Here is a 25,621-nt window from a genome sequence, read left to right on the forward strand (position 1 = left end):
ACCTGAGCCGAAGGCAGTCGCTTAACCAACTGAGCCACCCAGGCGCCCGGCAAGATGTATTCTGAAGCTAAAAGATACTTTATCATCGGAAAACAAGGGGCGCCTGAGTGGCTCAGTTAAGCATCCGACTCTTGATCTCAGCTCAGGTCTTGATCTCAGGGTCGTGAGTTCAAGCCCTGCATTGGGCCCCATGCTGGGCATGGAGCCTACTTAAAAACAAAAACAAAATGTAAGGCAATAAAAAAAAAAAATCCATTCCAAGAAAAGAGGTGGTGTCATCCTCAGGTGAGGCTGGCCGGCTGCCCAGGTGAGGTATCTGAAGGGATGGTGGTGCCTGAATGGAGGTGGGATAGCCTGGCATCTAGTCTTTGCTCCTGCAGCCTCAGAAACTTGCTTTGGCAGTTCTAATCAGAGCTAATCAGGCAGAATCTCCATTAAAGAAGCCCCACGAGCTGGGTATGATACACCTTTTTCAGTTTGAGCAGCGTCATGAGTGAAGTAACTGAAATGTCCTGACAAACCAAGATGACCCAAATACTACACACCCTTTGCCTAGTTTGTATCATATACACTTGACCCATCTTCCTGGGGGAAGATACGTAACCAAGAAAATTTTCAAGTGGTGTAAGGATCTCTCAAATGCTACTCTGATTTTGTAGTATAAGTGCATTTTGTGCTTGGAAATTTTTATTTTTCATCCAAGTATAATATGTAGTGTTAAATTAGTTTCAGGTGTACAATATAGTGATTCAGCAATTCTATACATTACTCAGTGCTCATCACGACAAGCGCACTCCTTAATCCCCATCACCTGTTTCACCCATCCTCCCACCCACCTGCCCTCTGGTACCATCTGTTCTCTATAGTTGGGAGTCTGTTTTTTTGTTTGTCTGTACTTGGAATTTGAATATTTCATTGTCTTATTTGCACATGCAGAAAAGATAGATGTTCCTATTGTTATTAAAATGATAGGATTAAAAATGATAGGATTAGGAAGTATATTTATTTATTTATTTTTTAAAGAGAGAGTTTTTTTTTTTTTTTTAAGATTTTATTTATTTATTCATGAGAGACAGAGAGAGAGAGAGGCAGAGGGAGAAGCAGGCTCCCAAGGAGCAGGGAGCCTGATGCGGGACTTGATCCCAGGACCCTGGGACCATGACCTGAGCCGAAGGCAGACGCTTAACCATCTGAGCCACCCAGGCGCCCAGGAAGTATCTTTAAAGGTCTAATTCGGTGCTGCCTGATAAAAATATAATCCAGGCTACACGTAATTTAAAATTTTCTAGTAGCCACACTAAAAAAAAAAAATTGAAAGTAGCAGGTAAATTAATTTCAGTAATATTTTTACGTACCCCAGTATATGCAAAGCATTCTCATCTCAGCATGTAGTCCATATAAAAATTATTGCAAGAGTTTGCATTCTCTTTTTTGTACTGAGTCTTCAACACTCGGTATGAATTTTACACTTATAGCACATTTCAATTCAGCACGCCTAACAACTGAGGCTGGCCCTTTCCTTTTTTTATTTTTTTTTTAAGATTTTATTTATTTGAGAGAGAGAGAACAAACAGGGGGGTGGGGCAGAGGGAGAGGAAGAAGCAGACTCCCTGTTGAGCAGGTAGCCTGAAGCTGGGCTTAGTCCCAGGAGCCCCGAGATCATGACTCCAGCCGAAGGCAGACGCTTAACCCACTGAGCCACCCAGGCGCCCCAGCACATCTCTATTCAGACTACCTCATTTCACATGCTGTGTAGCCGCATGTGGGTAATGACTTCCATGTTGGACACGCAGGCCCAGTTACACACCTGTCTTCAGTATGTGTATGTCAGTTTATGTCTATAGCATGTGCCTTAAAATGTTAGGATTTATATTTTTAAAGAAGCAAAAAAAAAAAAAAAAGATACATTGTAATTTCCACCGAAGTGACATCTGTTCCCCCTGGCCTGTATTGGGTATTACTTCTAGGATACTGAAATTTTCATGAGGGGTTGGGGGTTCAGCAAGAAGGCGAGGAAAGGAGTAGAATTCACCAGAAAGAAGTGTGTTCTCTTAAGCTTTGTGTGCCTGCCCTGGCTAAGGAGAGGGCTTCTCGAACATGCTCTGTGAGCCTCTAGAGTCAGGTGGAAAGTAGGATGCCGAAGCCTCAGACACAGCTCCGGCCTCCCTGCATCTTCACGACTTCCCACTGCTTTGAAGAAGAAAAGTGAATCAGGAGAAGGAATGTTGCTATTCTTGACTGTGTTTCGTGCCTTTTCTAGATCCTGAAAGACACTTCCCTGCAAAAAGTGAAACGAAACCAGAGTTGTTTGGAGCCCTGCCTGCGCCAGCTCGTCTCCTGCCTTGAGTCTTTCGTGGTGGGATTCTTGTACCAACCTACGCTTTGATGTTTTGTTTCGTTTCTTCCTCCCCAAACTAATGTGTCCTTATTTTGTAAGTCAGCTTTAAGACAGCTTGTGGTTTTTAGTCTGTTAACTTTTAAATTTCAGAACCAAGAAGACAGCACTTCCAGCAACCCCTTTGCACTCCCGAACTCCGTCACTCCGCCCTTACCAACGTTTGCCCGAGTGACCACTGCCTATGGGTCATACCAGGATGCCAATATTCCCTTCCCTAGAACCTCGGGGGCCAGGTTCTGCGGAGCAGGTTGGTCTCTTTTTTGGTTCTCTGATTCTAGATTTTGAGAGCAAGAAGCCCAGAATGTCCTGTAGTCTGTAAAGAAATCTCAGAAAAATCAGGAAATTTTCATTTGTTTTTGTTTCCTGGGAACTCAAAAGACTGCTGTAGTGTTAAGTGGTCTGATGCTGAATTGGCTTCTGTGGACATATCCTGGGAATGTTCAACAAAATTACAGTTTTAATTCTTTTCATTCTGGTGAGCATGAATTTGAGTCTAATTCAGATCCCTGATTCTCAACACAGGACGGGTCCCCTAGCAAAGAAATATAAAGTACCTGAAAAGATTTTTTCCACACCACACACATCCCATCTCTCCTGGATCCTAGAGATTCTGACCTTTGTCCTTGTTACATATGGCCACAGCCAGGACTGACCAGGGCTTCCATAGGATTTTCCACGTGTAGCTCATTGACCCTGATGTGCACATGTGTGTCTCCTTTGTCAGGGTATCTGGTGTATTTCACAAGGCCGATGACGATGCATCGAGCAGTGTCTCCGACAGAACCTACTCCAAGGTGAGCCTGGGAGATGCAGATGTTAGCTGCATTCATGGGGCCATAAGTGGGCAGACATCTGGGAATGAGCACTGAGTTTGTCTTTGGACAAGTGGCTTTAGGTCTTCAGTAAATACCCACTCTAAGATTTTTTTTTTTTAAGGTTTTATTTATTTGACAGAGAGAGAGAGAGCAAGAGCAGGAACACAAGCAGGGGGAGTGGGAGAGGGAGAAGCAGGCTTCCTTCTGAGCAGGGAGCCCAACGTGGGGCTCGATCCCAGAACCCCGGGATCATGACCTGAGCCGAAGGCAGACGCTTAACAACTCAGCCACCCAGGCGCCCCCCACTCTTAAGATTTATTCATGAAAGATTAGGTTCACGAAATTGCCACTAAGCTGAGATTTGGGAGATCTGGTTACTACCAAACCACCAGAAGAAGTACTTTGATAAAAGCTGTTGTCAAAACAAGGCAAATTCTTTTTTAGTGTGCTTTTCCCCTATTGCTAAAGTATTATTTGAACATTAAATAAAAATAAAAAAGTAATGGGGCGCCTGGGTGGCTCAGTCATTAAGCGTTTGCCTTCGGCTCAGGTCATGATCCCAGGGTCCTGGGATAGAGCCCCGCATCGGGCTCCCTGCTCGGCGGGAAGCCTGCTTCTCCCTCTCCCACTCCCCCTGCTTGTGTTCCCTCTCTCGCTGTGTCTCTCTCTGTTAAATAAATAAATAAAATCTTAAAAAAATAAAATAAAAATAAAATAAAAAAGTAACAAGATCATCTGCAGGTCCACAACACTAATACACCACTTCTAACATTACCGAAACATGTTAAATTTTTAAAAACGACAAGTGGTTGGAAAAACTCACAATATGGAAGTTTTAAATTAAAATTTGAAAGCTTTCCTTTTCCTTGGCGAGTCACTGTTAGCAATTTAATACGCTTTCTGTCTGGTCTCCATTATTTTTCTGTGTGTGGGTTTTTTGGTTTATTTGTTTTGTTCTGTTTTTAAGAGGCAATCTAAAGTAACAAATGGGAATGTGGACTTTGGAGCCAAGCCATGGGGTCCCCATCTTGGCCCTGCTGTTCTGTGACCTTAGGCAAGTTACTAAACTGTGCTTGAGTTTCCTCAGCAATAACTTGGGGATGATAGCGGCACCTACCTCCTTCAGTTGCCGGGAAGATTAAATGTGTTAATCCCTAAGAAGCATTTAGAACCATGCCCGGCACATTGCTCTGTGTTTCCTATTATTACTCCTGGTTGTATTTTTTGTTCTTGTTTTTGTTTTTTATGTTTTTACTGCTTTATTATTTTTTTAATTTATTTTTTATTTTTTATTTTTTTGAAGACTTTATTTATTTATTTGACAGAGACACAGCGAGCGAGGGAACACAAGCAGGTGGAGTGGGAGAGGGAGAGGCAGGCTTCCCGCGGAGCAGGGAGCCCGATGAGGGGCTCCATCCCACGACCCATGAGATCATGACCTGAGCCAAAACTAAGTAGGACGGACGTTCAGCTGACTGAGCCACCCAGGCACCCCTTAACTGTGCATGTATCTTTTTTTTTTTTTTAAAGATTTTATTTATTTATTTGACAGAGATATAGGGAGAGAGGGAACACAAGCAGAGGAGTGGGAGAGGGAGAAGTAGGCTTCCCGTGGAGCAGGGAGCCCGATGCGGGGCTCGATCCCAGGGCCCTGGGATCATGACCTGAGCCGAAGGCAGACGCTTAACGACTGAGCCACCCAGGCGCCCCTGTTTTTACTGTTTTATTGAGATATAAGTCACATAGTATATAGTTGACCCATTTAAAAGAATTCAGTGGCTTGTTGTATATTCACAGATACAGACAGAAAGTAGATAGTGTTTACCCAGCCCTGGAGGAATGGGGGACTTGGGAGTGTTGACAGCTGGGGGATGCAGTTTCTTTGGGGGGGGTCATTAAAAATGTTCTAGAATTGACGATAGTGATGACTGCACATAAATTCGCCTATTCTGGGCATTTTATATAAATAGAATCATATAGTTATGTGGTCCTTTGTGATTGGCTTCTTTCGCTTAGTGTAATGTTTTCAATGCTCATACACGTAGCATGTGTCAGAACTTCCTTTCTTTTAATTGCCAGATAATATTCTATCATATGTATATGCCACATTTTCTTTATTTATTCATCAGTCAGTAGATGTTTGGGTTATTTCCACTTTTTGGCTATTATGAATGATGCTGCTATGAGCATTTGTAAGTTTTTGTGAGGGCCTAGATTTTCATTTTTCTCAGGTATATACATGTAGGAGAGGAATTGCTGGGTCATATAGTAAAGGTTTTTTTCTTCATTAATCAACTTTATGTTTTACAACAGTTTTAAGTGTATAGCAAAATTGAGTGGGAAGTCCAGAGAATTCTAGCATACATCCCTGAGCCCACACATGCACAACCTCCCCCATACCACTGGTTTTTTAAGCTTAAATGTTATCAGTTATATAGGATAGACTTCTGGTTCTGCTATGGGGCAACCAGGATAACACAGAAGCCCTCCCGCTGCAAACACCTGGGTGTGCTGGATGTAATATAATCAGCATATTTACAGGAAAGAAAGGAGATCGAAGCTACTGCTGTCCTGAGAGTCTGCCAATCTCTGCAGTAACCTAGGCAGATGAGACCTTGGCCAACAGGACTGGGGAGTTAAGTGTCAGAGACCCCATATGCTACTTTGGGTTCTTTATTTGAAAGATTGTACTAAAAAACAATCACCTGCTCTCAAAGGGAAACAAGAATATGTGTATCTGGGCTTTGGATCAGAACAGCATTCTATTGAGGTATAATTTACAGTACACAAATATGAAGTGTATACCTTGATGACCAGCACCCAGACCAAGATACAGAGCAAAGGTTCCCTGTCCTTTCACCCAGAGGAAACCAGTCTTGTGACTTCCATCATTGTAGTTTTAGTTTTGCCTGTGCTTGAGCTTCATCTAAATAGAACATCATGCAGCATGTGCTATTTTATGTCTTACTTATTTTGTTCAACTTTATGTTTTGGTTTTTGGATTTTATTTGAGAAAGAGAGAATGAGTGGGGGGCAGGGCAGATGGAGAGGGAGAGGGAGAAGCAGGCTTCCCGCAGAACAAGGAGCCTGGCATGGGGCTGGATCCCAGGACCCTGAGATCATGATCTGAGCCAAAGGCAGATGCTTAACCGACTGAGCCACCCAGGCGCCCCCAACTTAATGTTTTTGAAATGGATCCATATAGTTGTATATGTCAGTGGTTCCACTATATGAAATAATACAGTTTGTTTATCATTCTCCTCTTCAGGCATATTTGGGCAGTTTGGGGCTATTATGAGTAGATCTACACATTCAGGTCTTTTTTTTTTTTTCATGCATATTAATTTCTCTACCCAAGGACTAGAATCCTTGGCTCCTAGGATAGGTGTATGTGTGATTTTTGTTTTTAGTATTGCCAAAAAGTCTGTCCCCAGTGGTTGTGCCATCTTACCAGCAATGTTTCAGAGTTCTGGTTGCTCCACATTCTCTCCAAAATTTGGTGTTTTCAGTCTTTTCAACTTTAGCCATTGTGGTGGGTATGTGGTATCTCATCCTGGTGATGACTAGTGAGTTGGGCAGCTTTTGTGTGCTCATTGACCATTTGGGTATCTTCTTTTGTGATATGCCTGTTCAAGTATTTTGCCCATTTCTTTAGGACTGTGTTCCTTATTATTTATTTGTGGTTGTTTTTTGTTCTGGCTGTAAATCCTTTGCTTGAAGTATGTATCGATTTTCTCTTAACCTGTTGCTTGTCTTTCTCCTTCCCTAATGATTTTTGATAAACAGAAGTTTTTAATTTTGATAAAGTCCAACCTGTCACTCTAAAAATTTAATGGTTAGTGTCTTTGTGTTCTAGGAAAAAAATCTTAGCCTACCTAAGGTCACAAAAATATTCTTCCGTTTTCTTTTAAAAATTTATAGTTTTAGATTCCTTATTTAAGGCCTGTAGTCAATCTCAAATTAATTTTTGTGTATGATGTGAGATAGGGGCCAAAGTTCACTTTTTTCAGTAGAGATACATAATTGTTCCAGCACCATTTTTGGAAAAAATTTGACTTTTCTCATTGAATCTGCATTGATTTAAAAAAATTGCATTGGGACGCCGGTGGCTCAGTCTGTTAAGCATCTGCCTTCGGCTCAGGTCATGATCCCGGGGTCCTCGGCTCAAGCCCTGCATTGGGCTCCCTGCTTAGTGGGGAGTCTGCTTCTCCCTCTCCCTCTGTCCCTCCCCTCACTTACGCTCTCTTTCTCTCAAGTAAATAAAATCTTTAAAAAAAATTGCATTGATACATTGTTGAAAATCAATTGACCCTATGTTTGTGGGTCTATTTCTGGAGTCTGGTTTTTTTTGTTTTGTTTTTTTTCCCTTTCATCTATTGGTTTCTCTGTATGCCAACACTATACTCTTTTTTTTTTTTTTTTTAAAGATTTTATTTATTTATTTGAGACAGAATGAGAGAGAGAGAGAGCACATGAGAGGGGGGAGGGTCAGAGGGAGAAGCAGACTCCCTGCAGAGCAGGGAGCCCGATGCGGGACTCGATCCAGGGACTCCAGGATCATGACCTGAGCCGAAAGCAGTCGCTTAACCAACTGAGCCACCCAGGCGCCCTGCCAACACTATACTCTTAATGTAGCTTTTATATAGTAGGTCTTCAAATCTGCTAGGGTGTGTCCTCCAACTTTATTATTCTTCAGGATTATGTTGGCTACTCTAGGTCTTTTGCATTCTTGTAAAAATATGAAATGGCCTATTGGTTTCTACAAAGAAAAAAAAGCCTATTCATATTTTGATTGGAAATGTGTTGACTCTGTAGATCAGTTTGGAGAAAATAGACACCTTGACAATAATCTTCCAATGGAATCTTCCAATACACTAACATGGTATATATCTATTGTTTTGAGTCTTCTTTAATTTCTCAGCAATATTTTGTATTTTCAATGCACATTTTAAAATTAAATTTGTTTCTAGGTATTTGATGCTATTGTAAATGAAATTTTTTAAATGTTTATTTCCAAATGTTTGTTTCTAATATATAGAAATAAGTAGATTTTTATAGATTGGCCTCCTATTTAAATTCACTTATTAGCTCTACTAGTTTGCAGATTCCTTTGAGTTTTCTATGTATACAGTCAGAAGTATTCTCTGCTTTTGCAGACAAAGCGTTTTTCTGTTTCATAAGTTCATTTTGTTCTTTTTTTGTTTCCTTTTTTTCCCATTTTACCTATCTTTTTTTTCTCTTGGTTTCATCACGTGCTTAAGAGTAACACTACTTGGAAATATGGAAGGACTCTAGCCAGTATGGATAATTCTGCGTTTTCAACCACAGGTCTCTGTCAGCTTTGTCTGCTTATCATACTGGCTTGATTGCTCCCATGAAGATCCGCACGGAGGCCCCTGGGAACCTTCGTTTGTACAGCGGGAGCCCCACTCGCAGTGAGAAGGAGCAAGTCTCCATCAGCTCCTTCTACTATAAGGAGCGGGTAAGCAGCAGAGCCATGGCCTTCGATTCTTATTCCTTCTGGGTTCTTGTCCTTTGTCTCCCTGCCTGCTGTGCAAAGCAGCCAGGTTAGTAATCCCCCTGTAGTCTTTAGCTTTCAAAATTAGTTTGTTCAAGAAGGACCTTTGCTTTGTTCCTTCCAGTTGGTTTTAACTACTGTGAATTGTGTGTGTGGAGGGATGGGGTGGTTCTTATAATCCATATTCGTCACTCTCCATTTAACCCGATCCTTGTTACCTCCACTTGTTAAGGTAATTCCCACTGTTTCAGGTAGGATAATTTAGCTGCAGATCTTCCTTGGTGTTCTGATGTTTGTCAACAAATTAAGGGATGCTTCTGAAGGCTTGGGATCTCAATATATTTAGAACGTCATAGCGGTGAGAAGTTTTCAAGTTGACCTCTGAGGGGTCTTATGCTTTTACTAAGTCTACACCGAAGTGCCCATCTGAATGGGAAAGTTTATGTGAAAATCACCTGAGCCTGTCCTTGTGTTCCTGGGTTCTCCAGGAACTCCTCGTCCCTAACGTAGCTATATTAAGCTGTCAGAAGCCTTTGGTGACGACACTGTAGAGAATGTTGGCAGAGCGTAGGAGTGCTTCTAAGAACTCTTTCTGTGTTGTCAGATTGAGAGGCTGGTTTAAACTGCCTTTTAACTGACATGATGTTTTAAACACAGCTACCACCAAGCTATTAACCAGCTCAGTCCTTAAGAATTCTTTGTTGCTGTCCCGAACTAATTGAGAAATGATGGATTGACTATCACTGAAATGTGTTTTTTAAAAAATTGAATTATTTTAAATAAAAACCCAGTTTCCAGCAGGTGTTAGAGGTGTCTGCACTTCGATTGCAGTGTGGTGTCTAGCCTTGGTTCACGCTGGTGGTTGGACACCTCTGCCTTTGTCTAGTCTTAGGGTTGGTGTGTGACTGAAATGAGCAGCAGGGACTGACGCTTGAGACAGGACCAGCCTTGGACAAGACCACTCTGCTGGATGGGGACAGTGATTGTTGCCTTTCTGTAGTCCTCTTCTTCACCTCTCTGACAGAACTGTGCCCCTCTGGCCCCTGTTATCTTCCCAAGTCCTTTACATTCAAAATTTTTAGGTTTTCTTCCCCTCTAAGCAAGCTAGTAGGCATTTTATTGACGTAACAGTCAAACAAACTCATGGTTGGGTAGATGGGGGAATTTTCTTTAGCATCAGGGCCAGGCTGAGGAGATCTTTTAGTCAAAGAGACAGTTCTGAATCCCCCTCTGAGTCATGTCATGTGTTACTCCTGCTTGGGTTTGGATTGGGAAAATAGGTGGACTAGCATTTTGACTCTGACAGTGCAGAAAATCCATGCCTAGTCACAGTAACTCCAGTTCCACGATGGGACCTCTCCTAATGCAAAAGCATTTGTAAAGCCTTACTTACGTACATGTTTTTCACAGTCTGGCTTCTTTTACCATAAATGCCATAATCATAAAGAGGGACCAAAGGCACATAGATAATGACCTTTTATCAGACAGGATCTGCTGGGAGGAGGGGAAGGATGTGATACTTCACTTTTGGATGGCTCCCAATATACTGCTTCTCCACAGAAAACAGACTATTATAGTCCCTAAGATGACCTCATATAGTAAGTGATCTTTAAGTTTTATTTCAGAGACTGGCCATATAAAATGGGGGCAGACACTTGTAATTTTATATGAAATGTTTGTATTTCTGTGTAATATACATACAGAAAAGTTCACAAATCATAAGTATATAATTCAGTCAATTAACAGTCACACAGGCCGAGAAATAGAACATTCTAAGAACCGTAGAAGCTCTTGGGAGGAAAGCACATCTCAGTGGGTGACATATAGTAGTTATTAGGTGAAATCCTATGAAATTACTGATACCTTATTTATTTATTTATTTAAGATTTTATTTATTTATTTGACAGATACCACAGGCAGGGGGAACAGTAGAGGGAGAGGGAGAGGCAGGCTCCCCACCAAGCAGGGAGTCCGATATGGGGCTCGATCCCAGGACCCTGGGATCATGACCTGACCCGAAGGCAGTTGCCTAACTATCTGAGCTACCCAGGTGCCCCGATACTTGACCATTTTTAATCTCAAAATGTTTCATGTGGTTCAACCTCATAAGAGGTTAAACAAGTGAGTCATTTTGTGACGAATCTGAAATAAATTCATCTCTCCTTGAACCTGTTCATGTCCATCCCATTACTTGAGGCACAGGGCAATGAAACAGCCATGACCTTATAGAGGCCATCTTCCTTCCTCTTAGAGGTCGATACAGTTTTATCCCTCAAGGAGTATTTTCTTATCCTTAGGTATCTAGTTTGACATGTCAAATAATACCACTTTTATTACTTTTGTTCTCAAAATGATTCCAGATTGCCACATTTCTCTGTGCTTAAGTCTTTATTTTCAGCCCCAGTTTTTCCCCCTACATATTTTTATTCTCTTTCAGATCTCTACCCTTGAGATCGTTAAATGAGTAAGAGTCAAGGAAGAGAATATAACTGCATTAAAGTATAGCAGTGAAGGAATTATAGAGTGTTTTGGAGATTATAAGATGCTTTATGGAACCATTGGGGATTTTACCGTTTGTTTGTCTTGTTTTTATGTATTTTTAACCTGCCCTATTTAGGTCATATTATTATATTCACCCAAATGTTCTCCAGATGGGATTCCAGGGTTCGTTGCTAAATACTTAAAAATGTGAGAGACCTAAAAAAACAACAACAATAAAAACCAACTATCAAATTTTATAGGAAGTTAGAAAGCTGGAGAGATGCTAGCATTCATTTGGTAACTGGACCAACTATTAATAGTTGATGAAATATTGTTTATTCCTAGGACAAATCAGAAGACCCAGAACTTGTGATAAACATTAGGCCTTGGCCTATAAACATTTCTAAAATTTTGCACCCGTGCTTCAGTTTATGTCACTAAAATAGCTCTAATGTAAATAACTGAGGCGGTCTTGAAGTTAATAGAATAATTTCTAATTTCCATAAACAGTGCTTTTCGGCCCCAGTTTCACACTGATGCTCATGTTGTTAGCCAGTGCCCTCAGGAGGGCAGCTCTTCAGCCTTGCTCCCTCTTTCCCTCCATTTCTCATGCACACTTGCTTAACTCATCACTCTGAAAATAGCCCTGCAGCCCTGAGGTCAAGGCTTCCACTTTTCCCAATGCCCACCAAACCACACACCAGAAACAGTTGGGTGTCAAGTCTACCAAAGAACTTCTTCCTTTTTAGGAATGAGAATCTTCTCGCACATACATGTGCTCTTGATGGGGAGGGGAGACCCTCCACCCATTTCTCGACTTGCCCTGCAATCCTCCCTAGAGTACACCAACATTGACCTCAGCCTCCTTATATCTTGAGATGTGTTTCGAACTGAAGAACGATGACACTGAAGCTGGGTTGGGAGAGCAATGGGTCGGGAGGGAGGTGAGGGAATCCAAATATTGCTCTGCTGAGGTTTAGATTTTTAGTCGTTCAAACCCGATTTTGCAGTAAATTGTGGTACCTTTTAATCCATCAGATGTGTGGGAAGCTTTCATTTTATTCTATATTTTTCCCTTTTAATTTTCTTGGTGTTTTTCTTCCCTCCTCCTGGGTGTAACGTTTTCACGCACAGATGTCTCCTCGCTCTGCCCGGCGACGTTGGTCCATACAAGCAATTAACGACTTCCCGGTACTGTGCGCTGTGCAAATACTCTCCTTGACTAATCCTGTCTGCCCGAAGGCCCAAGAATAAAATGCCACCTGCCTGGCTTTGAGGAACCTGAGTGACAGGCTGGCTGGTTTTCAGGACCAGCACAATAAATTTTTCACTCTTGGGAGTCAGGCACCGAGGACTTCCTCCTTGTCTCATCCACTTTCAAAGGGGTGAATACGGAGACTGTTAAGGATCGTGAATGGGCTTCTTTAAAAATGAAGCCAAACACTGGGTTTCTTGGAAAGAACCCCAACTGTAAGCCTTTAGCTCACCTGATTTCATTTGGAGTATTTGTATAATTTCCTGGAGCTTTCAAAAGCCTACCTTTGGCATGGGGTGAAGCAGAGGAAGATATAAGAGGCTTCCACCATTTTGTCTCTCTGTTTTTATCGTCTTGGTCTAGTTCAAAGAGGGAAGTGCTCACCTGCTTCATTGGCATGATGCATAAGCTAGTTTTTAATCGTTCAGGAACTTTCTGGAACAATTTTTTCCTTGCCATCAGTGTTTTGCATTGCAATGAAACCTCTGCTGTGGACATCCTCTCTCTTTTCTTTCTCTCTTCCTCGTTCCTGTTGGCCACCCCCCCTCTTCTGTCTTCCTCTCCCACCCCCTTCATGTTTCAGTAGTGCCAAGGTGGCCTCGGGCTGTGCAAGGCAGCCTCGTGGCTTTTTTGTAAATTTTATTCGGTGTAAAAAATTTTTCGGGGAATCGTCCTATAGCCTTTTCATATCGAACCCAGTTGAAATCAGGAGCCCTGATTAGCACATACTGCCCCTGCTGACAACTTGCGGGCAGAGCCAACGTGGCCGCCTTTCCTCAAAAAGCCTGTCCCAGCCAACCCGACTGCTGGATTTCCACTGATTTCCAGAAGTCTCTGCTCCTGCTGCTATTGAACTAGGAACTCATGTTGACTCACCGCCCGCTCTGCTGATTTTGCATTGTTGGTGGGGTTGCTGCGAAGCAGTTGGTGGCTTATTCTTGGGCTGTTTTTACATTTAACCCATTTATTGGCATTGATGTCGCCTCCGATTGTAGCAGTAATACTGGTGGTGCGGTCGCAAGCTGGCTATCTTGGTTGTCATTCAGTGCTCTTCGCACCAGTGCCTCCCCTACCCGCAGTCCTTTCCTCCCTGTCCTCCTTCCTCTGATTCCATGAACGCCTTCTTGGTATGTTCAGAGGAGCATCCCGGTGCTCCTCATGTGATAATTGTCTGTCTCGTTTTGTCTCTCTTCCCTCAATCCCTGCTTATGAAATCTGTGGGGAAGGGGCATTTCCTGTGATGGGGCATTGAGAAGACCCAAGAGAAACGCAGAGCCCTTTGCCTCCCAGAGGGACTGATCCTACTGCACAGAAAGGCACCCACATTGAAGCCCGTCAGAGTGGGACTGGAGCAATGCGGGAGGTTTCGGGGGCTTTTAGGCCAGAGTGCCCTCCCTCATCTGGGACGTTCAGCCACACCTCAGCCTGGTGTGTTGCTATCTGCCTGTTATCACCTGACAGTTGCACAGATGAGAGATTCCTCAAATCACCAGCAAGCTGTAAGGGAAAAAGAAGTCTTGGGGACGTGTGGTTGGAATATGAACCCTTTTTGCTGCAGAAAAGTTATCTGTGCTCATTCGGGAGCAGCGAGGACCTAAGGCCCTGACATCTGATTGGAGATTGAGCATGTGTTTATTTAGGTGGCCTTGTTATATTTGCATCCCCAGAATAATTAGTCACTAGACTGGAGTACTGGGAGACCCATCTAGCCTGAAGGGGAGGTACTTCGTATTTAAAAACCACCAACCACTAAAGAGAAAAAACAAAACTCTTTTATAAAAAGACCCCTTACAGATTTTTGATAATGTTTTGCACTTATTCCTTGCTGGATTATATGAATGCACAGCGCTGTCCCAGAATTGCTTTTATAGTTTGAGGCTTGGTGGCAGCTGTGGTTAGGGTGACCCCGTGGTGGCGAACCTCCTGTTACAAGCTCAGAGGCAGCTTAGTGAGTTTCTACCACACATCGCCTGTACTTCAGAACGGATCGGCGAAACCACCTGGAAGCCTGCTGTCTCAAGAAGTTGCCCAGCAAGTCCCAGGAAATCCAGACTGTGATTTGCATAATTCAGTGAAGGATGATTACAGAGAGTTGTCCAAGACCACTGTCTTTACATTTTTATTAAGTACCTATTGATGACTCACACGGGTTTGTTTCTCCCCATCTCTGTAACCGAGGACCACAGGTGGGCAGAGGGAAGAGCCCTAAGGCATCTCTTTGGACTCCGTTCTCTTCCCTCTTGAACGTGCCTACCCCTCCCACACCCAGAAAGGGGATGAAACAGAGTGTGAGGATCAGGCTCTTGAGCCTGGCTTGAAATACAGCATCTGGGTCTGAGCCCGGTGAGCCCCACATGAAGCCTGTAGCCACGGCCGCCTCTTGTCTCTGCTGGTATTCAGCGTGCTTCTCTGGATGTGCTCGGGATACTTGGCAGAGAAGTGAAATGAGAGCAGTTGTAGAGACGGGTGTCAGGACTCGATACCATCAGATGTTGATCTCCTTATATGCAGAAATGGATCCATTTAAAAATGGACCAAACTGTTTACATAGTAACAGATAGCTTAGTCTTAGGGCTTTTTTTTTTTTTTTTTTTTCTTTTTAATCCAAAATCATGCACTCGAAAGCAGGTTAATAAGGATGGGCTTAGCAGCCTGACAGCCTGTGTTCAGATCTCAGCTCTTAGGAGTGTGGCCTTAAGTAAGACTCACATTCTCGTTTGTGAAATGGAAGGAGCAGCCCCTCTTTCAGAGAGCCGAGGTAATGCCCACGCTCGCAGAGAGGAAACAGCCCCGAGCGGGAGCTCCTGTTGTTCATAATAACAGACAAATCTGTAAATCCTAAGTCATACATTTATACGCTTGGACTTGTGTCCAGGACATCTTTCATTTCCCACATATAAGACCATCTGTGCCATTTGAAGGTGAGGCTGTGGGAAATAGGACAGTTGCTCATGATCTTCCATGTCCATTACCCAGGTCCTTCTGCTCAAGTATTTTTGGCATTCTAAAATGATCACTTTCAGAAATAATTCACGTCTGCTAGGAAAAACATTTTTAAATGAGCTAGTCTGTATGCAAAGGGACCACTTTGGCACACGGGCCTTAATATTTTGCTTTCATTGAGTTTGCTTAAAAAGATGGACATTGTGGTGGTTTTCAGTGTGGTCTGAAAGCTAGTAGACCCCATCCCTCATGAGGCCTCCATTTATTTCCACCTTTTAGTCACATGGAGCTCTAGTGAAGTGCCCAGTTGTTCAAACACTCCTCATTTTCTCTCGTAACAACGAGCCAGAGTGTCTGCCTGGAACAGTGTTTTAGAAGCCTTCCACCCAACACAGAAAACCAATGAGATGGATCATATTCCATTCCAGGTGGAATTTTTTTAGTGTCGGATCTTTTCCTTTTGTTTCTTTCTTACTTTTTAAATCCAGTACCCCAAATTTCACTTGAGATATTCAATTATGTAGGACCTATGGGTGTTGTTTCCTGGAATTTTTAAACTCCTGGAAACCTGGATGAAAAAGTTTATGTACTTAACACCCTCCCTGTTCCAGTTCACCACACTGTGCTGTTCCAGTCACTGCCTGGTAGATGCCCACAGAATTACCCTACCCACAACCAGTCACGTCAAATTATTTCATGCACATGGACAACATCTGTCCTGTGTTGGTTAATACTGCCTGGCTCCAGTCCATTCTGACAGGCTGTTTGCTCTTTAGCCCATTCTCCCCTTAGTTGCATCCTCATCAGGCTATTTGTGGCTAAAAGGCTAGTATTTTTGTGAGTGTGTACGTAACTCTTTAGAAACTGGGCAGCACAAATCGAGAATCGAAGGGCTGCCGGACAATAGTAAGGGCTTCTCTTGTATTGATAGTAATGATGTGTATGAATAAAGAGCACAAAGTAACTCAATTGCTGCTTAAGATCAACTGGGTCAAAGTTCCAAATTGATAATGTAGCACATGTATTTACAAATTATGATAAAAAGTTCAGAGACCTCAGCTAAACTTCATCTGCCACGAACCGAGTCCAGGTGTCCTGGATCTAGTAGGTTCCATAACCCTTACTGAGCCCATAGGAAGTTCCATGCTGTGGGCACCTTTGGGGATTAGATGGGACATCACTGGTCAGAAGCAACTAACTATAGACCATGACTAATGAATGGAAGAGTGTAGAAAAATCACTAGCGGAAAATGAATTATTTGTGAGTAATATAAGTAATGATCTAAATTCCTGAGGGCTTGTAATACATTTATAATCATTAGAGATTTGATTTAATTGTATGTTCTCAGTCTGCACTCTTACCTTTTCACTGTGGCCTTATTAGACTTGCAAGATCGGAAAGGAGCTCATCCTGAGGCATAGTTATCAGTGAGCAAAGAGGATGACATGAGATTAAGTTCATAGCAAATAAGGAGCTCACCCAGGGTCATACTGAACCAGCACAGATGTTAATAAGACCAGCACACCTTGGTTTTCTGACTCCAGATTGCAGGCCCCTTCCCTAGCAACTTTGTTAATAAGTATGTCACCTCCCCCCTGAGTTGAATCACTTTGGTGGCCCCCTTTTTAACTTCCAGCAATAAAATAAAATAGAATATTGTTCCCTCGGCTGGTTGTCATTTTGAAGATACCAGATCGGGCTACGCTGATAATTCTCCCTTTCCAGGACATCTCTCATTTCCTACACACAGGCTCCTTTGTAGGGGAGGCTCTGGGGAAATAGGACAGTTGCTCATGATCTTCCGTGTCCATTACCCAGGTCCCTCTGCTCAAGTATTTTTGGCATTCTAAAATGATCACTTTTAGAAGTAATTCAAGTCTGCTAGGAAAAACCAGGTAATTCTCCTTGAGCTGCTAAGTTTCTCGGTCTGCCTGCCACAGATTAAGGTTTGCAGAGCCCACACTGCTGTGTCTGAATTAAATTTTCAACAAATCCTATTAAAGCTGTCTGAGAAGAAAAAAACCTTTGATTAGCTTCAGGCAAGAACTTTGAACCTAAGGCTGATCCCAACCTTAAAAGTTGCTCTTCTCCCACATTTTTGGGGTCTTTACTAACTTATTTACCTGCTGTTCTTTCTTTCTTTTCTTTTCTTTCTTTTTTTTTTTTTTTTAATTCTAGATTCAAGGTATCTATTTTTGGGCATCTGTACCATGTATGTAGCACTGCAGTAGGTGCATATGTTCCTGTTAGGATTTTGGAACCAAGAGCTCAATGCCCTTTGCCATCCTTTTATTTTCTACAGATGCTGATTCATATAATTGTGGGCATGATGTAATGCAGAGTCTCTGCAAATAACCAATGACCCAACTCTGACGTGCTCTGCGACTGTAGGTTTCCATTCATCAAAGTCCCCATTAGTTATATCTCGTCATCTCCCCCCAGAAATCCAGGAGATGGAAAAGCAAGCGTGAGGGATCGGACTCCGGCAATCGACCGATCAAGGCTGCTGGGAAAGTTATCATCCAGGACACTGCATGCCTTCTTCCTGTTCACAAATCACTGGGAGAACTGTACATGTAAGTCTGCCATGCTCATCACACAGTCATCATAATCCACGTGGTTTTGTGTCTTTTTTTAAAAGTATTTTAAAAATATTAAAGTATTGGAACCCTTTCGGGGAGCCCGGGTGGCTCCGTCGTTAAGCGATTGGCTCTCGATTATGGCTCAGGTCATGATCTCGGCTCAGGTCATGATCTCAAGGTTGTGAGTTCAAAGCCCTGTTTCGGGCTCCATGCTGGGTGTGGAGCCTCCTTGAGATTTTGTCTCCCTCTCCCTGCACCCCCGTCCCCCACCCTCCCATGCACACTCACTCTCTGTGTGTCTCTTTCTCTCTCTCCCTAAAAAAAATAAATAAGTATTGGAATCCTTTATTCAGAAGAAGTTTTAGGAGGAGACCAGTATGTGAGCTTTCTGTTGCTGCATAACAAGGTACCACAAACTTAGCAGCTTAAAATAACATACATTTATTATCTCGGTTTCCATGGGTCAGGGGCCGGGCATGGCTTAGCTGGGTCCTTGCTCAGGGCTCACCAGGCTGAAATCGTAGAGGTGGCCAGGTAGTGGTCTTATCCAATGTTCAGAGTCCTCTTCCAAGCTCATTCAGGTTGTTAGCAGAATTTAATTCCTTGAAGACATAGAACTCGGTGATTTTCATCTTCAAGACCAGCAGGAGTTTCTCTCTGATGCTTCACTTTCTTTCTAAGGTCTCACCTGATTAGGTCAGGCCCACCTAAGATAATCTCCCTTTGACACATTCACAGTGGACTGATTAATAACCTAATCTTGGATGTGATAGCCCATCAGTATTCACTGGTATCACCCATAATTAAAGGGAGGAGATTATAATAGATGTGTGGTGGGAGGGGGCCTCAGAATTCTGCTTTCGATACCTATTTGTAGAACAGTTAAAAGCAGAGCCACTTTGGTTGTAGGGAGTTGGGAGGCTAGTGACAGGCATACAGAGGCTGGCCTTCTTCTTGAACTGGAACACATAACAAAAAGTGTTTATTGTGTAATACATACACAGCACACCGCTCTGTGTTAGAAACCACAGTGTTGCATGCACATATTTGAATTTCTTTTTATTCAACCGTTAAGCCTGGGGAAATCCCCAGAAAAGCTGGTTGCCAAATTGACATTTGGGGTTGGCCTCCTGTCCTGACTTCAGAGAGGTGAACAATTTCACCTTCCCCAGGCACGAACCCCAGCCTGAGCTGCGGGTAAGCTTTTTCTCCATATTATGTAGCAAGAGTAAAGCTTAAGGCCAACATGGATAAAACATTTTGGATGACAACTAAAGAGGCAGTTTTTAGTTTGTCTGTTAAACCAGGGGTCACTGATTTAGGAGGTTAGACTAGAAAGAAACTTCTTATTAATTCTTTTTACATTTCAGATTGAACGTGAATGATATTCAAGAAACATGCCAGAAGAATGCCACTTCTGCCTTGCTTGTTGGAAGGAAGGACCTTGTCCAGGTATCATGCATCCCTCCTGATGGCCATCTGGAGTTTTCTTTTTGAGTCACTTGTTTTCACTTCATAATTTTGGTTTAGTGACCTTTCAAGGCGTGCTTCCTATTTTACAATTCCTATCCCATTTTCTTTGCCAAACTGCAGGGCTAGAGCAGCTTTCTAAATCCTTTGGGTTCTCTCTCTCTTTTTTAAAAAATATTTATTTATTTAAGTAATCTCTACCCCCAATGTGGGGCTTGAACTCATGACCCCGATATCAAGAGTTGTATGCTCTTCCAACTGAGCCAGCCAGGCACCCCCCCCCCCTTTGGGTCTTTTTCTTATTAGAGCTTAGTTGAGAAGATCCTAAAGCATGTAGTGAGAATTTTTTATTACATTTCTACTCTGGTATCATGGTGATTGTTACACACATAAATGTGGGAATCTGTGCCTTTGCCATTTGCACTCTCAATTCTGTTTTGCTGGGGTTTTTATACTTTTAAAAATGCTTTGTTTTGGGGCGCCTGGGTGGCTCAGTCGTTAAGCGTCTGCCTTCAGCTCAGGTCATGATCCCAGGGTCCTGGGATCGAGCCCCGCATCGGGCTCCCTGCTCAGCGGGAAGCCTACTTCTCCCTCTCCCACTCCTTCTGCTTGTGTTCCCTCTCTCGCTGTGTCTCTCTCTGTCAAATAAAGAAATAAAATCTTTAAAAAAAAAAAAAAATGCTTTGTTTCAGGGGCCTGGGTGGCGCAGTCAGTTGGGCGTCCGACTCTTGGTTTCAGCTCGGGTTGTGATCCCAGGGTCATGAGATCAAGCCCTGTGTTAGGCTCCAAGTTCAACACGGAGTCTGCTTTGGATTCTCTTCTCCCTCTCCCTCTGCCTCTCCTGCCGGTGCTCTCTCTCTACTTCTCAAATAAATAAATCTTAAAAAAAATTCTTTGTCTCAAGAGCCTAGCTCAGTGAGTAGAGCATGTGACTCTCGATCTCAGGGTTGTGAGTTCAGGTCCCATGTGTGGTGTAGAGTTTACTTAAAATTAAAAAAAAAAAAAAAATTGCGGGCGAGTTGCCTGGCTGGCTCAGTCAGTAGAACATGCAACTCTTGATCTTGGGGTTGTAAGTTCAAGCCTCATGTTGGGTATAAAGATTATTTAAAAATAAAATCTTTAAGGGGTGCCTGGCTGGCTCAGTTGGTTAAGCATCCAACTTTTGATCGCAGCTCAGGTCTTGATCTCAGGGTCATGATTTTTAAGCCCCACGTTGGGCTCCATGCTACTTAAAAAAAAAAAATATTATGTGATCCTGGCCAGCACTTCATCTTTCTGAACCTCAATTTCCTCAACTATGAAATAGTCCTGATTCTAGTACCGATGAGAAAGAATAAGGTCATATATGTAAAACTCCCATACCCATATCTGCTAGATGGCAAATATCCAATATATGGGACAGTTGCCACTCTGTTCCTGTAATTATTGTCATCATTTGTGGCATGGTACTTGTAAAGGGACGGAAATGGCATCGGTGCAAATGCTTGAAGAATGTTTTTTTTGTTCTTTTTTATGCATATGTTGATGATGATGTGTCTGTTGTTTTGCAAAGAGTTGCAGAAATAAACCCAAGTGTCAACTATTCCTGTCAAAGCCGTTTAGGAAGTGTATATTAAAAGTGAGGAAGTAACAGGGTGCTTGGTGGCTCAATCATTTAAGCTTTGGACTCTTGGTTTTGGCTCAGGTCATGATCTGAGGGTCGTGAGATTGAGCCCCACACCAGGCTCCACACTCAACAGAGGAGTCTGCTTGAGATTCTCTCCCCTTCTCCTTTTGCCTCTCCCACGTTCTCTCCCTCTCTCTCTCTAAAATAAATAAATATTTTTTTAAAAAGTGAGGAAGGAACATACCTAAATTGTGAGCCAGAATAATAAACATCCTGTCCTATCCCAGAGGAGAGACATAACTTCTCTCATCAACTGTTCAGGTAGGTCCTTGGTTATAGAGATAAAAGTAAACCTCATGTATCTTGTCTTAATCAATACTTGGGTGCCTGAGTATAGTGGTGCCACCTAATTTAATTGATTTTTTCACATATCTGATGTGTTTCTCTACCCATTTTTCAGTATTTTTGTTTATTCTTTTTTTTCTTAGATTATAGACTCCTCGATTAAAGTCTGTATTTTCTTCTTTTCAAGTTTCTCACAGAGTCTAGGATAGTGTTTTCCAGTTAGTGGGCATACAATGATATATTGCTACTAAGAAAGATTTCCCAATAGTATTCCATTTTTAAAAAAAGTGTGGAGGGAAGGAGGCTCTGTTGACGGCATGATATATTTAATATTAGCATGTGCTGAATCTTGGAGTTAATAGACACCTAATGGATATTAGTTTCTGCTTGATGACCCCAAGCCCTGTATGATTTCAAGTTTGGAGATATGCCTCAGACTTGATGTCAACAAAAAGAAAGTCAAGTCTGTTTTGTCCTGGCCTATTTTTCTTTAGCTTTGAGAGTATACTGAAAATTTTGTAATGAAAGCAACAAAGTTTCCCTTTACTTGGGCAAAGGACAGATCTGAAATATGATACGGGATGCTTTTTTTCCCCTCTCCCTGCCTGTTCACTAATGAAGCAACAGAAGAAGTCACTTGAGACAACCCATTGGGGTTAATGCGGGGTGTCATTTCTTTGAAATTTGCTTAATAAAAGTTTTTAAGACTAGTGTTTCTTGAGCATTACAGTCCCCAGAGAATCTTGTTAAAATGCAAATTTTGATTCAGTATGTCTGGAAGGGGACCTAATGTTCCCAGTTTTTGTTGTCCTCAGAGCAGCAAGGCTTTAGGCTGTGTGTGGAGGAAGGTGGGGTTCTTTCATGCTTCCTGGTCCTTTCCTCACCAGTCTGACTTCAAGTGTTTCTCTTCGATCTGTTCCAGGTTTGGTCGCTGGCTACAGTCGCTACAGATCTTTGCCTTGGTCCCAAGTCTGACCCGGATTTGGAAACACCCTGGGCTCGACATCCATTTGGGCGACAGCTGCTGGAGTCCCTGTAGGTTTTGAGAGCTAAAAGTGAGGAAAATGAGTGATGTGAATTTTAGGTCTGTAAACACTTGCAGTATTTTCATTGAAGGGATATGAGGAACGGGAAAAAGTGAGATCTTTCCCGTTAGTGCTACGATAATTTCTGTGCAGAACTAACTTCTTTTTTTTTTTTTTTTAAGATTTTATTTATTTATTTGAGAGAGAATGAGAGAGAGCAAGCACATGAGAGGGGGGAGGGTCAGAGGGAGAAGCAGACTCCCTGCCGAGCAGGGAGCCCGATGCGGGACTCGATCCAGGGACTCCAGGATCATGACCTGAGCCGAAGGCAGTCGCCCAACCAACTGAGCCACCCAGGCACCCCAGAACTAACTTCTTGTAGCAGAAGGAAGTAGACAATATTAGTCATTTACAACAAGGATTCGAGACTCATGTGTCCTTTAGAGATTTATGCTTTAGCCCATGTTACACCAGTCTGAACACAGAAGTTTGAACTCTTGAAATGCTAAATTTCTTGGGTGCTGTAGAGTTTTGCTCCCAAGAGCAGATTCTCTAATTCCGTGTTGACTTACATGCTTTCCAAGGGCAATGATGTTTTTACCCTGTTTGGCAGTTTATGGAAACATTGAATTTGTGTTGGATTTATTGCACTTTAATGTGGCAAGCTGGAAATACAATGTGAAAATGGCTTACCACTTGAATCTTCATAATCATGAGGCTCAGAGCCTGACAGAGAGACAGAAAAGCTCTAATTCCTTCAGGTCGAGGATTGCTTGACTTACTTGTTGAGGCTGGATGTGGGACCTGTGCTGAAGCTTCAGTCGCCTCATGGTGACGCAGGGATGATAATGGTGGTTCTACCCACATCACATAAGGCTCAAGTATGATGGTATGAAAACACTTTAAGAAATACCATACATGGCTTGGTAGGAAATTATCAGTATCATTCCATCACAAAGACCAAATTGTTCTGATCCCTACCTCACATCCTAGCATAGTGGTCCTAAAAGGAGCAAGAGGATGTGAGTACCTAAAAGCTAAAAATATTCCTTGTTATTCTTATTTAATAGCTCATATTCATAATTCCACCTTCGTGTCTTTTGCCAGTTCTCCATACCATGGTGGTGGTCCAGTGTTCTGAGCACCCTCACGTAGCGTTAGGTTACGAGTGAAGAGTGATCCTTCTTGGAGTTGGGGAGACCAAGAGCACATGCATGGCCTCATTCAGATGTTAGTTTAGTCCACTTAGTTCTTGGAGAAGCCACACTCAAGTCTGAGCCATGCCTGGCTGCCAACTAGAAGCTTTCAGATGGGTTATCCAGCTCATTTGTAATACTTGGATACATTCTTTTCCAAAACAAATTTAGCCATACTCAAAGTACAATCTGCTAGATATGTAGAAAGCCCTGGTTCCTGACAATTTTGTGAAGCAGAATTAAGAAACCTCCCTTCTATCCCTTTGTCAGCAACCCACCACAACTGTGACAGTTATCCTTCTTCTATCTCTTCTCTTGACTTTTTTTCTCTCATTTTCCCCTCCAGGTTGGCTCACTACTGCCGACTCCGGGACGTCCAGACACTGGCCATGCTCTGCAGCGTGTTTGAAGCCCAGTCTCGGCCTCAGGGAATACCAAACCCCTTCGGACCCTTTCCCGGCCGGTCCTCTAACCCTGTGGTGTCCCACAGCCGATATGTAAGCCTGCGGCCTTGTGTGTTGTGTTTGACTTCTCCTGAAGGGAAGCGTGTTCTGACTCTGCTCCTGTTTGTCCTGCAGCCCAGCTTTACTTCCTCGGGCTCCTGCTCAAGCATGTCAGACCCAGGGCTCAACACTGGTGGCTGGAACATAGGTTGGTATGGTGCTGACTTGGCCACGCTGGATTTCTGGTACTCTAAAAACTGTGAATTGTTACTGTGTCAGCTTCAGTTAATAGATGCAGTCTATACTTACCTTGCTTCTCATTTCTCTCCAAATTTAATATGATGGGGATGCTGTAGTTAGCAAGGCCTGGACTTGAACAGGCCAGTTTCTGGTATGTCTTTGTGCCTGGCTGGGTTGCTTTTCAACTCGTAACCTTGAGAGACTGACAGTGGGACTTCAGTGTTTACCCGGTAAACCCAACCCTCATTCTTTCTCCCTCACATGCCCCCCGCCCCACCCCAGTCATCTGCTACTTCTTGTTAGCTGTTGCTTCCCACATACTTCTTTTCAGTGTGGAGAAATAAAGATCAGCCTAATTCCAGCTGGCCATAAAGGTCTATTTAACGAATAAGTGTACTTGTGGTTTCCGGATTTTTGAAATTTCTTTTTAAAAATCATCTTAATTTTCTTTTTTTTTCTTAGAATTTATTCTTATTTTATATAGAACTTGAGTGAGCTTGGTGATTTAGTTTTCCAGTCTATAGAATAGAAGCTACACATGTAGAGACTTTGAGGTAGGAGGTGATGCCTGTTAGAGGGGCAGGCAAAGAAGTCGTAGTTACAGTAGTTTGATAGGAAGAGTTACAAAGTATTAAGAAAAAAAAGAAGATCCAAACAAAAAACAGAAGTTTGTGGCCAGTAAGTACAGTGTCAAATAATTTTCTGAGAGAATATCACTGTCTGGCCAACAATGATTCTGTGTCATGCAGAAAAACATTTTAACAGTACCATTTGCACAAGAAGTCAGGAAAATTCATTTTATTATATTCAAAATAATTTTAAAGCTATGAAAGTTTAAAATGTTTTGAAATTTTAAAATGTTTCAACAAAATGAAGTTTCTCTTTCCTGGAAAACCCATTTAGGGGAATGGGGTGGGAAAGACAGAAATCTTGTTCCTTTAATTTAAAGGTTATAAGAGTAATTACATGGGGGCACCTGGGTGGCCCCCGTTGGTTAAGTGTCCAACTCTTCATTTTAGCTCAGGTCGTGATCTCAGGGTTGTGAGATTGAGCCCTGCATCGGGTTCCACACTTAGCAGGGAGTCTGTTAGCGATTCTCTCCCTCTCTCTGCCTCTCTGCCCTGTACGTGTGTGTGTGTGTACATGTATATTCTCTCTCTCTCTCTCAAATAAATAAATCTTAAAAAAAAGTAATACATGCCCAGTATTACAAAAAGCATTATAGAAGAAAATAATCATCACTGAACCTCCACCTAGAAGTAATGTCTATTAACATTCCAAAACATTTTCCCCAATCTGTGTG

The 25,621-nt window shown here is 42.5% G+C and overlaps 1 protein-coding gene across 4 annotated transcripts in view; it reads left to right on the forward strand.

Annotated features, from left to right (window-relative positions):
• The window catches only part of WDR59 (WD repeat domain 59), an 84,573-nt gene that overhangs the window by 50,897 nt on the left and 8,055 nt on the right, over positions 1–25,621 (forward strand). For 3 of the 4 annotated variants that reach the window (XM_035024779.1, XM_035024780.1, XM_035024781.1), the window contains exons 15-23: positions 2,261–2,356; positions 2,489–2,645; positions 3,123–3,192; positions 8,542–8,695; positions 17,854–17,987; positions 19,364–19,445; positions 22,337–22,449; positions 23,982–24,132; positions 24,214–24,286. In XM_035024779.1, the coding sequence (XP_034880670.1) occupies positions 2,261–2,356; positions 2,489–2,645; positions 3,123–3,192; positions 8,542–8,695; positions 17,854–17,987; positions 19,364–19,445; positions 22,337–22,449; positions 23,982–24,132; positions 24,214–24,286 (1,030 nt within the window). Of the gene's footprint in view, positions 1–2,260; positions 2,357–2,488; positions 2,646–3,122; positions 3,193–8,541; positions 8,696–12,346; positions 12,404–17,853; positions 17,988–19,363; positions 19,446–22,336; positions 22,450–23,981; positions 24,133–24,213; positions 24,287–25,621 lie in introns of all 4 variants that reach the window. The other variant, XM_035024782.1, reaches the window with a different exon arrangement.

This window comes from Mirounga leonina, unplaced genomic scaffold (genome assembly GCF_011800145.1).
Source record: "Mirounga leonina isolate KUSES-001 unplaced genomic scaffold, KU_Mleo_1.0 Mir_180, whole genome shotgun sequence".
Classification (NCBI taxonomy): domain Eukaryota; kingdom Metazoa; phylum Chordata; class Mammalia; order Carnivora; family Phocidae; genus Mirounga; species Mirounga leonina.